The sequence below is a fragment of the Rhodamnia argentea genome, chromosome 3 (assembly GCF_020921035.1).
Source record: "Rhodamnia argentea isolate NSW1041297 chromosome 3, ASM2092103v1, whole genome shotgun sequence".
Taxonomy (NCBI): Eukaryota; Viridiplantae; Streptophyta; class Magnoliopsida; order Myrtales; family Myrtaceae; genus Rhodamnia; species Rhodamnia argentea.
In genome coordinates, this window is record NC_063152.1 from 3732293 (window position 1) to 3745888 (window position 13596).

Below are 13596 nucleotides of genomic sequence, written 5' to 3' on the forward strand. Positions count from 1 at the left end.
CATTTATTTTCACTTATTTTGACCCATTGGTCTCGAAAAAATTAAAAGTTTCTGCAATTTCCTTTGGGCCATGTAATGGAAGTCAGCCTTAATTAATCTCCCAAGCCCACCTCAGAGGTGAGTGTGGGCTGAGGACCAAGTATTTTCTCCTTGCCAATGGAGAATTTCTTGACTGACATTTTGGGTCGATTCATGCACAAACCGGTGCGGTCCTAAAAAGATCCCAACTTTGCGAAAATCCCAGTCTCAATTCACGGGAAAGGAGAGAGAGAAATCCAAATTGCGACATAAATTGCAGAAATTCCCGGTATCGGGAATCGATTTGCCTGCCCAATTCTTGATTTTTGTCATTACTAGGGTTTTGGGTTTCGCTGTGGACGTTCCGGGTTCTTGCTGGTTCTTGAAATTGCACGTTGCGCACGAAAGGGAAGGGTGGGGGAAAAGGGCGAGTTTCTTCGTTGAGCAGGTGGTCGGGAGCTCATTCGGCTTCGGATTGACATGGGTCGTTCTCGTGGCAACTTTCACTCGAACGACGAGGACCCAACTCAGAGGTTGAGCTCGTTTTCTTAAATTCTATTGCTCGAGTTGTTTTCTTGCTTGCGATGGTTCTTGATGATTAATCTTAGCTACATTGAAGATTTTGGGAGTGTTTTGAGGCTGGAATTGCTGTTGGTTGTGCTTTGGGAGCATTTTGTCTTCGCTTAATCTGGTGAATGGCCTGAAAAATTCTCACTTTAAGACCAGAAAGTTGTTATACTTAGTCATTCTCTCAACATGCCATGAGTTAGTAACTTAGCGCTACTAATCCTTTTGTCTAGTTATGAACTTACTAGAGGATCAAGTTTTGGTCACGGGACCATGGAGCATTGTCTCATTCTTTGGGGATAGGGTGGTGTGGCACTATCACTTCTCCAAGTAAATGTGCACTTGCTTACTTTGCAACTTTATGACTTTTTCTTTACTTTCATTTGATAGTAAGACATTAGCCAGAATTGAAGTGTTAAAACGTGGTGGGACTCGAGGGAGTTTTTAATTTCTTGCCTCTACTTTCGACGAATTTGAGCTGAAAGTAAAAGCTAGCTAGCCCTTTGCATTTTCTTGAGTTTGTGGAGTGTAGTTAGTTCTGTAGTCTTGCTTCTGTAACTGGTTCGACTAAAAATTGATTTTTCATGTTAGATGCGATTTGTCAAGGATACTTATCATCAGCTTGTAGCTTCGACTTTCTTTAACCTATTGAGTTGTCTAAGTTCATACTTTCTTTGAACTTTCTCAAATAGTTGATTCCGCACCATTCGATATCCTCATTCCTTGTGACACTTAATATTTATGCAAGAACAGCACTTTTTTTATGAGCTAGAGTATGTCTCACCAAACAAGGGTCTTTCATAATTCCCTGTTTTTGGCCTTGCAGATCGAGGAGAAAGAAGAATGCTACAAGTGGAGAGAACCTGGATTCTTCTTCTGCTGGTACTATAAGTAATAATTTACTTCAGTTTTTTTAAGGTTCTAACTGTTTAAAGTTTTTCGTTGTAACTCATATGTATCTTTTCACCTTTATGTCATTGCCTTCTAGTCTAATTTTGCCTGCATGAACTTGTCAACTGATAATTCAGGCCAAGGATCAAGTGATGGGAAAAAGGCTTTATATCACTGTAATTATTGCAACAAAGACATTACAGGTAGAATCCGTATCAAGTGTGCTATGTGCCCTGATTTCGACCTGTGTATCGAATGCTTCTCAGTTGGGGCCGAGGTGGTGCCTCATAAAAGCAGCCACCAATACAGAGTCATGGTTAGTAATGGCATCCTTGAATTTGACCTTCTTTGGTCCATCTGCTAACATTAAACTCACATTTTTTAGTTATCTATAGACGTTTGCCGGAAGAGAGACAGGACGATCTCTAATTCTCATGAGGGCTCATGTGTCAATAGGCATGTTTCTCGAGCATCAATCTAAAAAAGTCTACTGCATTGTAATTTCTTGTCTGTCACATTTCTTGACATCTGGACATGGTGTGACACTGATTATATCATTATCTAGAAACTAGGATCATCCTTCTTTGAACTATAGTACTTTCTAATGATGCTTCCAGAATGTCCGAAATCTGCTGTTATGCAATGGTGTCAATGCAAAATGTTTGATTTTTGATTCATGGAAGGTAATTTTGTTATGGTCTCTCTCATGTCGACAGGACAACTTGTCATTTCCTCTGATCTGCCCTGACTGGAATGCAGATGATGAGATATTGCTTCTTGAGGTTGTCTCTGCCTATTTCGATTCCTTGATTTTTTGTTCTTTTTCCTCTCTTTTTTATGTATATTTTGCTACGGGATGCGGGTAGTTATTGTGGAATGCATTTCAGGGAATTGAAATGTATGGGTTAGGGAACTGGACTGAAGTTGCTGAGCACGTTGGGACAAAGAGCAAAGAACAGTGCATTGATCACTACCGTGAAGTGTATATGAACTCTCCAGTCTTTCCTCTTCCTGTAGGAGATCCTAATTGATATGAATTCCGTTTCTCCGTTTCCTTTTTTTGCATTAATGTGGTTTGAGACCTTAACATTATTTCTTTGATAGGATATGTCTCATGTCGTTGGGAAAAATCGCAAGGAACTTCTTGCAATGGCTAAAGGACACGGCGAGGACAAGAAAGGTGTGTCACTATGTTTTGTTCTTTCCCTGTGAAGTTTTGTAAAAGCTTATGTGACAACATTCAAAACAACAATCTATCATGAGAAGTAACTGTTTCATCTTGGTCATCAAATTTGAACTTCTTGGTTCGTGCTTATTGGTTGGGTTTTGTTTTCAAAGGAGGTATGCTTGTGATTTACTGCAGGACCTTCTGTTGGTGATCTATCATTAAAGGAAGAATCCCCTTTTTCTCCTCCAAGAGCCAAGTATGCGCCTGTCTCCTTTGTGCCTTCATTCTTAACTGTTATACCTTCCTGGTTGGTGATGTGCAATATTAACTCTCAGAGTCGAAGATCCACACAAAGGTGGTTCTTCTGGCCGTTTGCTCTCTGGTGCAAATGCTGGTGGGTTTGTCAGATACTGGTTCTTTTGTGGATCATTACGCTTATTGTTTCTAACCTTTGGGGGTGGTTGTAATGTTCCCTCGGTCTTGTCAAATCAGATATGGATACTGGGTCTTGCTCTAGTAGCAACAATGCAGCATCAGGAGCTGGTATCAAGGCATACAACATGGCCCAAGCTAAGAACGGAGTTAGCAACATCAAAGTTGAAGGTATGATAAACATTCTTTTGTGGATAGCCTAGTACAAATGCGTTCAACATAAGTTTTGTTGTTAACATCCTTTGATATGTTCCTGCAGATGCCCAGTTTAATAGCAATTTTAATGGGATGACTCCAAGTACTTTGGGGGATGATGGCCCGTCTCTAATTGAGTCGAGTGGTTATAACCCCAAAAGACAGGAGTTTGATACAGAATATGATAACGATGCTGAGCAGCTACTGGCTGAGATGGAATTCAAGGAAACAGACACAGAAGAAGAGAATGAGCTGAAGTTGCGGGTGCTTCGTATCTATTCAAAGAGGTGATGGTCAAGAATCAGCTGATATCTATTTGCGGTTCTTAGAAGTTGCTAGATAACGTTTCTGAAAACTATGGGTTAAGCTTCTCTATTAAGTCAGGGTTGTCCTACTCTCGATGAGTTCTGGTGCATAGTCCCTCATATAATTTTTGCTGGCAGGCTGGACGAGAGGAAACGGCGAAAGGATTTCATACTAGAGAGGAATTTACTATTCCAAAGTACTTTTGAGAAGAGCTTGACACCCGAAGAGAGGGCGCTATGTCGGCGTTATGATGTCTTCATGCGGTTTCATTCGAAGGAGGAGCATGAAGATTTGCTCCAGACCATTGTTGCAGAGCATAGAACTTTGAAAAGGATAAAAGAATTGCAGGTACTTTGTGGCTTTATTCATGTGAAGATGTCTTAAGTTTTGCAACAGTGGATGATGCTCGCTTTTGTGCAAACATTAACAACAATGTCTCTGTCACACATTCGAGGACATTAATTTTGCAGGAAGCCCGTGCGGCTGGTTGCCGTACATCAGCTGAGGCAGATAGATACTTTGAAAACAAGAGGAGAAGAGAAGCTGAAGAAAGTTCTCGCCGAGGTAAAGATAGTTCTCAGCTCGGTGCTAGCGGCCAGGGACCCTCCATTCATGCTTCCTCAGGCTTGGCCAACGATCTGGACGTGATGGGATTTAACGGCTCGGATTTACTTTCCGATCATGTAAGTCGTCCACCCGACTATGTATCGCATTTCAGTGAATTGAATGAGACTTCTTACAATTCTTGGTAGCTGCTCTGCAATGGTCAAGACTCATTTTGAACTTCTCCGCTTATTATGTGGCTTGCAGGAGAAACTGCTTTGCTCAGAGCTGAGGTTACCTCCACCAGTTTATCTCAAAATGCAGCAGGTCATGTCAATGGAAATCTTCAGTGGCAATGTTACCAAGAAGTCCGATGCCCATCACTTGTTCCAGATGGAACCAGGCAAGGTCGATAGAGTTTATGACATGCTCGTGAGGAAGGGACTCGCCCCGCCTTGATTCCATCCCTCTTCTCGAATTTGCAGTTTTGATATTATGCATTGCTAACCCGGTTGTACACAATTCGATCTAGAGAAATAGATCAGTGTTGTATAGTCCTATTTATCTCTGGAATGAAATGTCCTTTTGCTTATGATGTCATGAGCCAAATCCCACACCCTAGAAACTCACAGGAGAGACCAAACACTCTTTCTTCGTGTTGTGCTCTTGGCATATATATTCGAGGGTCTTGAACTCGCGGGGCTAGCCATGTCTGACATTATCTTCAAGGACCATTGATTTGCAAGAAGCAGGAACGTGAGGCTGTTCGATTTCTGCGCATGTATTTGCTCGTCTATGATAGTGCGGATCCCACTCATTGACTTAACATTTGATGTACATACAGGGGAAAAAGAGGTCAAAATCAACAAAAGATGGTGCACCCGAATAGTAAGGTCGAAAGAAGACTTTACTGAAGAGAATTGTAGAACAGAATTAATACAACAGAAATGCCGATTATGACGGGAAATGCTGTAACCAAGTACAGCGCTCCATAGCCCTGCAAGAGAGAGCATTCTTGGTCACCACTCAACCCTAAGAATAAGCTAAGGGCAGATAACAAATCTTTGACAACCAAACTGAACCATGTAATATCTTACTGTCGTAAGGTTCACAATACTAGCCGTTCAGAGTGGATCCATTCACTCAGAAGTTCAACAAATAATAAGAAACCTCGTAACGTTAAGTATGTGATTAATGAAGTTTATATTGCTACTGCCGCGACAAATCAATTCTCATGCTCCAGAGGCAGCAACAAAACTTCCCATTAAAACACTAGTTTCACAGCATATGACCGCCTAACACCATCAACATCATCTACTCCAGCCAAAAGAATGTAGATGTGCTCGTGGGTCGGCTTAGTTCAGTTTAAAGAATCCACTTGCTCTGCTTGTAGTTGGGCTTTCTCTTTTGCCTAGTTTGACAATGAGCAATACAATATTAAGATGTGATTGCCACATATTATAGGTACAATCTCATCTCTTTACAGAGGTGAGATGAGGTAAGGATGACATAACTCAAATAGCAAGTACTCAAAGAATTTGCAAGAACAATGTAATTCCAAACAAACCACCCTTTAAAGGTATCAAGAAGTCGAACTTGTGTCAACATTTACTTTCTTTGTTTCTAAGTTCTGTTTTAGGTAGGAAAACATTGATGTGATTATTTATTACGAGAGCAATAATTTCTCAGCTCGAGAATAACAGTGAATAGAATGTACGAGCTTCAAGAAAGACGCTCTTCATCACAAGTATCATTGGACACTGATTCAGTTTCACAATCATACCAAAACATTACACCTATCTTCTTTGGAAACTCGCTACATCATCACAATCATGGAGACAGAGCAGTAAAAGATACCGAAAGATCGGAGCCAGCATAATTATCTGTTTTGTCCTCCAAATTGTTCTAACAGCAGTACCGTATAAGTCATTGTTCTCTTCACCTATTCATTACTTGTTTTACTATACCATGATATTTGAGAGATCATATGCATCTAAGGGAAGAACAAGCCACTGAAGGATTTTTATGCAACTTATTAGTTTATTCTTCCCTCATTAATGTGATGATCAAGAGACAGCTTGGAGAGAGAGAAAGATCTGGAGATGTACCACAGCTGGAGGCACTTCTGTCTCATCACTGTTATTAGCCTCATCAATTTCAGCAGCTGAATCCCAGTCGACATTCAGTCTCTTAGCAGCCACTTCAGGATTGATACCAGTGTCCGTGGCCTTTGCATATAGTGATTTGCCTGGCTTCTTTTTGGGGGCCGCCTCCTAGAACACAAGCACAACATACACAGATAAAATTTGTGAGGAAAAGGACTTGTCATGTGGACTCATTTAGGGAAATAGATCCCTTTAGGAGACAGAATGCACCATTTAAAAGTTAAGCTGTGTCAGCTAGCTCAGATATACTTCACCATTAGCAAAATGGAAAAGGAAAGCTACCTTCACTTAGACAGGTGAATAAGCAGAAATGCACAGATAACCATCTCAAGAGACAGCTCATGACGAAGATTCACATTTATTAGATATCTCATGATAAAACCTAACATGATTGTGGCCTTGTGGGTCAGGTGTATAGGGGTTTCAGGACTACAAAAGTAAATAAATTTCAAGCTGTACCTCCAAGTTAGGCCACTCAAGCATCTCCTTTGCAAGCATTTTAAGAGCAGGACGATTTTCTGGGACCTTTCCTTCATTGACCTACAATTAGAACTGCACTATAAATAATCCCAGTAATAATAGTATTATACATAATATCAAGGAATTTCTTATCCCAATGTGGCAGCATAAGCCGTCATGAAAATTACAAATTCGGAGATAAGACAAGAGCAGCTTATTCATATAGAGACATTTGATGGACTATCAGAACAGATTCAGAGCATTAGACAATAGCCTTAAATGAGGTGTAGCAATACAATTTTCTAATCCCTGTGGTGAGTCTGTTTTTAAGTACTTTTGATGTTCATGTTCTTGGGCCACACGGTGTTGATTTGGAATTCTTGCAAACAGGCCTGTACGCGCTTGGTACTTCTGGGTTAAATACTTCACTTGCGAGAAAAAAAAATAAGAAGTATGATTTATCAAGCTGTACTCTACCTTGAACATGCTCTGGTTCTGGGCAAAGTACAGAATAATGGAAAAGAGAGGTCTGGAAGAACAGCAGAAGTTTGTAATATATAGGAATTTGGTATTAGCTTTTCTTCTTTGCACTCAGTAATCTTTTTCTTATTGTGGTTGGAAATCCCATGTGAAAATCATAATAATCCCAATCAATTTGTGAGAGAGTGAATGCAATTCTTCAGGTCAAGACTGAAACCTCTCATCATCTTTCTGCAGAAGATTCATGATGCTTTCAAAAGCAATAACTAAACTCAAGAGTTTATGAAGGCAACCTACTTGAGAAAGAGCTCCAAGCAATATGCATTATTTTCTGACCAAAAAAAAAACCCATTATTTGGCTTGCGAAAGGGAAAATTATTTTCCCATTGTCATCAATAATTTGAAAATATAAAGCTAATTGTACCAATTGCAGCACCATGGCCATCTTCAGATTTCAGTCACTGTTGTTTTGAAAAGGTAATAACCAAAGTCAAAAAGAGCAAGGTTTAGGCTGTCCTCATATGTCCACACGATAATCCTAGATATCATTAACCATTAAGAGAGCAGACAACAGGGTACCTATAGTCCTTATACATTACATCCTTATGTTAATCCTAGATAGCTTTGACCATTAAGTGAGGCACAATAGTTTAACTACAGTCTCCTTGAACTTAGTACAACTTTCTAGATGCGCTCTGAAAAATGTCGGCTGCAAGGGCAATTGGCAGATTGTCCCCACTTTTGAGATACCTATAAAACCTACTGCTTCCTGTATGTAATAAATCACAGTGGATGCTAAACAGGAACATCCCTTCTTTTATCTGATTCCGCTCTATGAATACAAGTGCTTAGGACATTGAACTTTCCACTGGGTTCTCATAATGTTTGGCCAAAGCATCACAAGTATTCTGAAAATCAGTGAGTTGAAATCACAAATTTCAAATCTGCGGTTTAGCTGGTGATGGTAATATTTCAAATGCGTAAGTACATTCCTTTATTTCCTTGATAACTTTCTAAACACTTGATTTATAAATTTGTAGAATCGCCCCATGGAAACACCATTACTGACTAAAGCATCGCTCTCAAGTAATAAAACTTGCAGCTAATGCCTCCCTTGGTCAAAATTACTAATAAATCACCAGAAAAGCCAGTAAAACACTAAATTCGAAAGGCCTGAGTGCAACGCATTTAGCATAATCCTAAAATTCTCGGAGCTGACCTCAGACCTATGACTCCAGAAAATAAAGTTCAAGGACAGGAAGACATACTTGCTCTAGAGCTTCGACTAAATCATCTCTAGTAGGGGCGTCAGGGTCTTCGATCCCAAGGAGTCTCCTTCGCTCAACTTCCCTCGGATCCTCGATCATAATCGTCAGCTTGACCTACAAAGAACCGGAAAATTGCAAAAGTTCAATGTTGGAGCTCTGGCTAGAGAACAAAATTCTACTCCATTTCGAACCAAAGTGAAGCAGCCGACAAGGAAACAGAACCAAACCAGGCAAAAAAGCAGCAGGAATAAGGCAATTACCTCACTGAAGATCATGTCTCTATTTTTCTTCAGAAGCTCCAACACCTACAGGCAGAGAGTACAGAAAAGGCGAGTCGATCAACGCGGACAAAGAAAAACAGCAGCCATAACCTAAACGCAGAGAAATCACGATAAGCAAAGAGCTTACTCTCTGAATCTGCCGCACGTACTCGAGGTCCTGAGGATTGACATCCCCAGACCCATCCCGCTTCTCCTCCTCCTCCTCCTCTTCCGGGACAGAGGAAGTGCGCAGCTCGGCCTCCTCCTTCCCCACGCTTCTCACTCTCGCAGCCTTCCTTCGCAAGCCATGGCTTCTGCACCGGCGATTCAGCACCGGATCGCATCCGACCCGCAGGCTCGAACCCGGCGAGGAGAGAGGTTGCGCATGGCCAGAGCCGGAGAACGCGACGGGAAGAGAGAACCGGTACTGGGGCGAATGCAAGCTCAGCATTTGAGACGCTTGGTTCACCTCCTCGTTGCTGAATTCCCCGCGAGCTGGAGCTAACAGCGGCGGCCGACGCACATGCTCTTGAGCCCGAGAGCAGCTCTTCGAGCTTCTTCGACTGGCGAGGAAGATTGAGACGGCGACGGAGGAGAGGTGGAAGAAGATGGTGGAGCTGTGGAGGACTGCCGCTTTATCTTCTGCCGCGATAGTGGAGAGAGGAGAAGATGGAGAAGAAGATGATTACGTGGCTTTTGGTTTACTGGTAACCGTTGAGTTTCATCGGTTACGATCACCTGTCTTTCTAGATTTCTTCATTTATCTTTTTAATTTTTGGATTAATATCATTAAAAAAAATTAAACTAATAACACAAATAGTTTGTGAATTTTAATCCAATGTACAATGTGGGTGCTGAACTTTAAATTTATGATGTCCGAACTTTAACCCAACGTGCGATATCGTTCATGAACTTTTAATTTATTCAATATGGTCTCCCGACTTTTGATACATGTTTAATTCAATTCATGTACTATGTGAAAATGTTCAATGTACAGTTCAAAGATTAAATTGAACATATGCCATAAGTCTGTAAACCATATTGAATAAATTAAAAGTTCACGGACGACATTGTACATTAAGTTAAAGTTCAAAAATCACAATGAATAAATTTAAAGTTTACATTGTTTGTTGGATCAAAATTCACGGACCATTCATATCATTTACCTATAAAAAATTTCAAACCGATATCCACGACCTATTTATCACACACAAATTAATTTTCACCTCACGAAAAGCCCTAAATGATAACTTATCCCCAAATCGGTCATCCACGTCAAATCCCAATTTCAATAATTTGGATAAATTTGGGTCTGTAACCTTATCATTTCGTGGAAAAAAAATTGATTTAGGTTAAATACACCGTGAACATATCAAGTTGGATTTTGAAAATAAAAATTAATTCGGAATAAATATGTCGTGGATATCGGCTGGAAATTTTTAAATTGCGTTAGCATTTTTAATTCCCCCGCCCCCCACTCTTTCATCATAAGGGAAAAAAAGAGGGGGGAAGAAAATAAATACCAAAAAGTTTGAATCTCACGGTCACTATTTATTTCCTTTAAAGTACTTTAAATGGGACAAATTATTTTAAATTTTAGAAAGGTGATTATATGATTTAGTTTCCAAAGGTTTTGTGGAGTTTTCATTAAAAAACAATCAAAATAAAAATTAAAAAAAAAAAGACAAAATGATAGTCTAGTTTCTTTTATATATGTTGACTTTGTGGGGACTAAAGTACGCTACAAGTGTCAAAATTTATGTACGACATTTACTTTAATACCAAAACTTTAAAAACGATTACTTAAGTACTAATTTAAAAAAAAAAACTCTCATTTTAGTGCCAACTCCAATTTAAGCGACGTGACTCATCGAAAATCCGACGTGACCTACTTTTTATTAATATTTGAGCTAATGTGGCTCATCGGAGGTGGCACTAAGGCGAACGTTTTTCAAAAAAAATTGGCACTTAATTAATCGTTTTGAAAGTTTTGGCACTAAAATGATTTTTCAGAAAATTTAGCACTTAAGCGATCATTTTGGAAGTTTTGATATTAAAATGAGCGTCGTACACAAATTTTGACACTTATAGTATACTTACGCCGACTTTGTAGCGTGGTGGTGATTGAAGGAGGTCTAGGCCACCGAGACAGCTGCGTCAATGGGGCAAAGCATCTCATGTCTTCACCGTCTGAAGCCAAAGTAACGAGTCCAAGCCTTTCTGCCCCCATACCCCATCATCGCTGTTGTGACTGGATGTTATGGAATGAGGTCAAATGGAAGATGGCCAAGGGCAAGATCAGAGCAGTTGGTTGCCATGCAAGCAGCAATTTTGTGGGATCTGATATGGTGATTTGTACAGCTTCCTCAAATGGGTTCGAGCGAGTGTGCTCTGCTTTTGCGAATTATCGGTGTTCGTCGAGTAATACGTGTCCTAGATCGAGGTATTGCTTTTCGAGTGCCGGTTTTCTACTTGAATCTGGTCTGAGGTGCTAAAGGTTTGGCTTGTGAGAAGGTCTGTGGGAAAACGGGCAGGTTCGATTGGACCGGTTGATGCAGTTTGATCAGAGGAACGATTTGCAGAAACTTCTCTTCTTGTTTAAGTTTGGATGGAATACTTGTTTGTATCATGTATGGGGGGACAGAAATGAGAAGTCACATTGTATCAAAGGTCTTCATCCCTTTAACAGTATCATCTCCACCATTCGAATTGTCGTAAAGAGCAGATTCGAAGGTCTTGAATGAATTAGGACCAAGGTAGCTAATTCAATAAAATGTCACGTATGCGGCGTGAACTTTATAATATCCTATAAAGACCAGATGTTTCTTTGTGAGCAAACTACTTCAAAGCTAATTTTTTGTAGTTGGAAGTTCTTTAACGAGAGCAGTCCAGCAGTTGTTCACCTGCTGAAGAAGCAAACTGCATTCACACAGCTTCCCTTTTAAATCCCATCCTGCATTTGAATTCCCCTCAAGTGCCACATCCAACTTGCATAGAAGAAAGACACGAAAGCCGAGCATCGAAGAAAATGGCTCTGTACCATCTGGTCGTCCTTGTGTCCCTCTTTATGGTTCCTAGATCGGAATCCGCCACATTTGCTTTCAACCGCACCGATTTGCAAGTGGCGGTCGATGACATGAGATCAAGATCCTTCTTTGGCTTTGCCATCCTGCTTCAGATGCTGAACCGCACATCAGAGCCGAACGAGGACTTGACTTTCCTGATACCCACGGATCCTGAACTATCGGCGCCATCGATTGCAGTCAACCATCTTGAAGAGTTTCTTTTCAGCCATTCCATCAGAATGCCTCTATCCTTCCATGACCTGTTGCATTTTCCTACCGGAACACTTGTCCCGTCCGGCTATAGGAACCAGCTGTTCAGGATCCACAACCGTGGGAGATTGAGCTTCTTTGTCAACAATGCACGGGTTATCACGCCAAACGTGTGCTCCAACTCTATGATCAAGTGTCATGGGATCGACGCAGTGATCGAGTTCGAGCATTTTCCGAGAAACGAAAAGGTTAAGGTCAGTCTGACGAATTCAAGTGCACCTCCACCGATGGAAGCCCCGAGTCCTGCTTGAATGGCTTCGCCTTCGGTTTCTGTTCCTGACTGACAAATCTGCTTCATACATGGATGACCTTTCTGTGTGGAAGCGTGCTTCTATTAGCTCTCAAAAAAATTAGGTGGCCAGCTTCTTGATTTCCACATTATGTTTCCAGACTGAAATTGCAAAATAACAGCCTATTGAAGCATGAATTAATTACTTATCCATGAACTCTACTGGTACATTTAACATTCCTTGTCACGAGCAAATCACGAGGAAGTCGAATCAATGAATATCGCGATGCACGGACTATGACGACTTCAAAAGTAAGATCGATGAATGGCGTGCCATACCAAGGGATTTACCAAATGAGATGCGGTCACTGACTGCCACAAGAACATGTTATATGTTAAAAATTGTCACTTCCTATGATCACATGTAGAAACTGATCCTTGATATTAAGCAGTCTTACAATATGATAACAAAATGTCAAGATATGCCAGCAAGAGAAGAGAGGACATATATAAGAGTTTGATTACAGATGAAGAGAAGTGTCCACATCATCACAATCATAGGCTTGATCACATTTATCAGAGACATTGCGGTTCGAGTTCGGTCTGGAGGACATTAAGTCTGCTAGGAGAGGGATCTCCGCTCGCCGATAATTGGAGTAATGATCCACTGTGCTCGGACAAAGGGAGGAAGGAGCCTGCGGAGGCGAATGCTGAGGAAGCCTCGGTTCGCCGCGGAAGAGCGGCGGATTCTCATACTGCTGATAACCCGGGGTGGTCCGGTCGGGCACCTCGTGCGGCTGTCTGGCCAGTTTCGAGAACTCCCTCTCCTCCCTCATCTCCTTCACTCTCTGCAGCTGCTTGAATCTCTCTTGCAGCAAGGCAATGGAGGAATGCCTCACATCATGGTCATTGCCCTCTCTCCCCATTTGCTTCATGATCTCTAAACCTTAAGCAGCCTCAACCAAAGCCTTTTAGATGTATTTATAGGATGATGTGGTGGCACCTAGCTATTGTCATTTTTACTAAGTTAAGCATATGTAGGCTGCTAAGCCTCCCAATGCAATTATAATCCAGCTTTCTTTAAGAAGAAAAGATAGGGAAAAAAAAAAGGCAGTGACCAGTGAGAATCAGCTGGAAAGAGAGCAAAGGTCCAAGAGGAAGAGACTGAGTGGTCAATCTAAGGAGTTACTTTCAGAGGGAGTACATGAAAGTAGAGGCAGGAGCATTGCAGAAGGAGAAAAGGGTTCCCTAGAGAGGTCCAAAAGGGAGTTTGAAACTAG

The 13596-nt window shown here is 41.1% G+C and overlaps 4 protein-coding genes across 6 annotated transcripts; 2 read left to right on the forward strand and 2 right to left on the reverse strand.

Moving 5' to 3' along the window:
* The first annotated feature begins 195 nt into the window (after nucleotides 1–195).
* LOC115727908 (transcriptional adapter ADA2b) lies at nucleotides 196–4715 on the forward strand. The gene is made up of 13 exons (XM_030658220.2): nucleotides 196–551; nucleotides 1412–1467; nucleotides 1614–1792; nucleotides 2193–2258; nucleotides 2364–2489; nucleotides 2581–2656; nucleotides 2840–2900; nucleotides 2980–3038; nucleotides 3137–3247; nucleotides 3336–3558; nucleotides 3715–3925; nucleotides 4048–4260; nucleotides 4388–4715. The coding sequence occupies exons 1-13, from the start codon at nucleotides 499–501 to the stop codon at nucleotides 4577–4579; spliced, it is 1626 nt and encodes a 541-aa protein (XP_030514080.1). The 5' UTR covers nucleotides 196–498; the 3' UTR covers nucleotides 4580–4715.
* On the reverse strand, nucleotides 4596–9461 carry LOC115727910 (ycf3-interacting protein 1, chloroplastic). Of its 3 annotated transcripts, none has more exons than XM_048276032.1 (6): nucleotides 8901–9461; nucleotides 8753–8797; nucleotides 8493–8606; nucleotides 6745–6825; nucleotides 6229–6393; nucleotides 4596–4941 (listed from the first exon to the last, which is right to left on the reverse strand). In XM_048276032.1, the coding sequence occupies exons 1-6, from the start codon at nucleotides 9201–9203 to the stop codon at nucleotides 4747–4749; spliced, it is 903 nt and encodes a 300-aa protein (XP_048131989.1). In that variant the 5' UTR covers nucleotides 9204–9461; the 3' UTR covers nucleotides 4596–4746. The 3 variants fall into 3 exon arrangements, with proteins under 3 accessions (XP_048131989.1, XP_030514083.1, XP_030514084.1); XM_030658223.2 differs by lacking the exon at nucleotides 4596–4941 and adding an exon at nucleotides 4983–5117 and having other exon boundaries at nucleotides 8901–9458; XM_030658224.2 differs by lacking the exon at nucleotides 4596–4941 and adding an exon at nucleotides 5223–5531 and having other exon boundaries at nucleotides 8901–9458.
* A 2319-nt stretch (nucleotides 9462–11780) lies between these two features.
* LOC115727907 lies at nucleotides 11781–12338 on the forward strand. Its single transcript, XM_030658219.1, has one exon. The coding sequence runs from the start codon at nucleotides 11781–11783 to the stop codon at nucleotides 12336–12338; it is 558 nt and encodes a 185-aa protein (XP_030514079.1).
* Nucleotides 12339–12837: 499 nt separating this feature from the next.
* Nucleotides 12838–13242, reverse strand: LOC125314281. Its single transcript, XM_048276233.1, has one exon. It carries the CDS (start codon nucleotides 13240–13242, stop codon nucleotides 12838–12840), a length of 405 nt encoding a protein of 134 aa, XP_048132190.1.
* Between the last annotated feature and the right edge of the window lie 354 nt (nucleotides 13243–13596).

Coding starts and splice junctions, on each gene's coding strand:
- LOC115727908 (XM_030658220.2), top strand. CDS start 499: ATGGGTCGTTCTCGTGGCAACTTTCACTCGAACGACGAGGACCCAACT. Junction 3,248..3,335: donor TAGCAACATCAAAGTTGAAG/GTATGATAAACA, acceptor ATGTTCCTGCAG/ATGCCCAGTTTAATAGCAAT. Junction 3,559..3,714: donor CTTCGTATCTATTCAAAGAG/GTGATGGTCAAG, acceptor TTTTGCTGGCAG/GCTGGACGAGAGGAAACGGC.
- LOC115727910 (XM_048276032.1), bottom strand. CDS start 9,203: ATGCTGAGCTTGCATTCGCCCCAGTACCGGTTCTCTCTTCCCGTCGCG. Junction 8,607..8,752: donor GAGACATGATCTTCAGTGAG/GTAATTGCCTTA, acceptor GGTTCTTTGTAG/GTCAAGCTGACGATTATGAT. Junction 6,394..6,744: donor TTGAGTGGCCTAACTTGGAG/GTACAGCTTGAA, acceptor CTTGTGTTCTAG/GAGGCGGCCCCCAAAAAGAA.
- LOC115727907 (XM_030658219.1), top strand. CDS start 11,781: ATGGCTCTGTACCATCTGGTCGTCCTTGTGTCCCTCTTTATGGTTCCT.
- LOC125314281 (XM_048276233.1), bottom strand. CDS start 13,242: ATGGGGAGAGAGGGCAATGACCATGATGTGAGGCATTCCTCCATTGCC.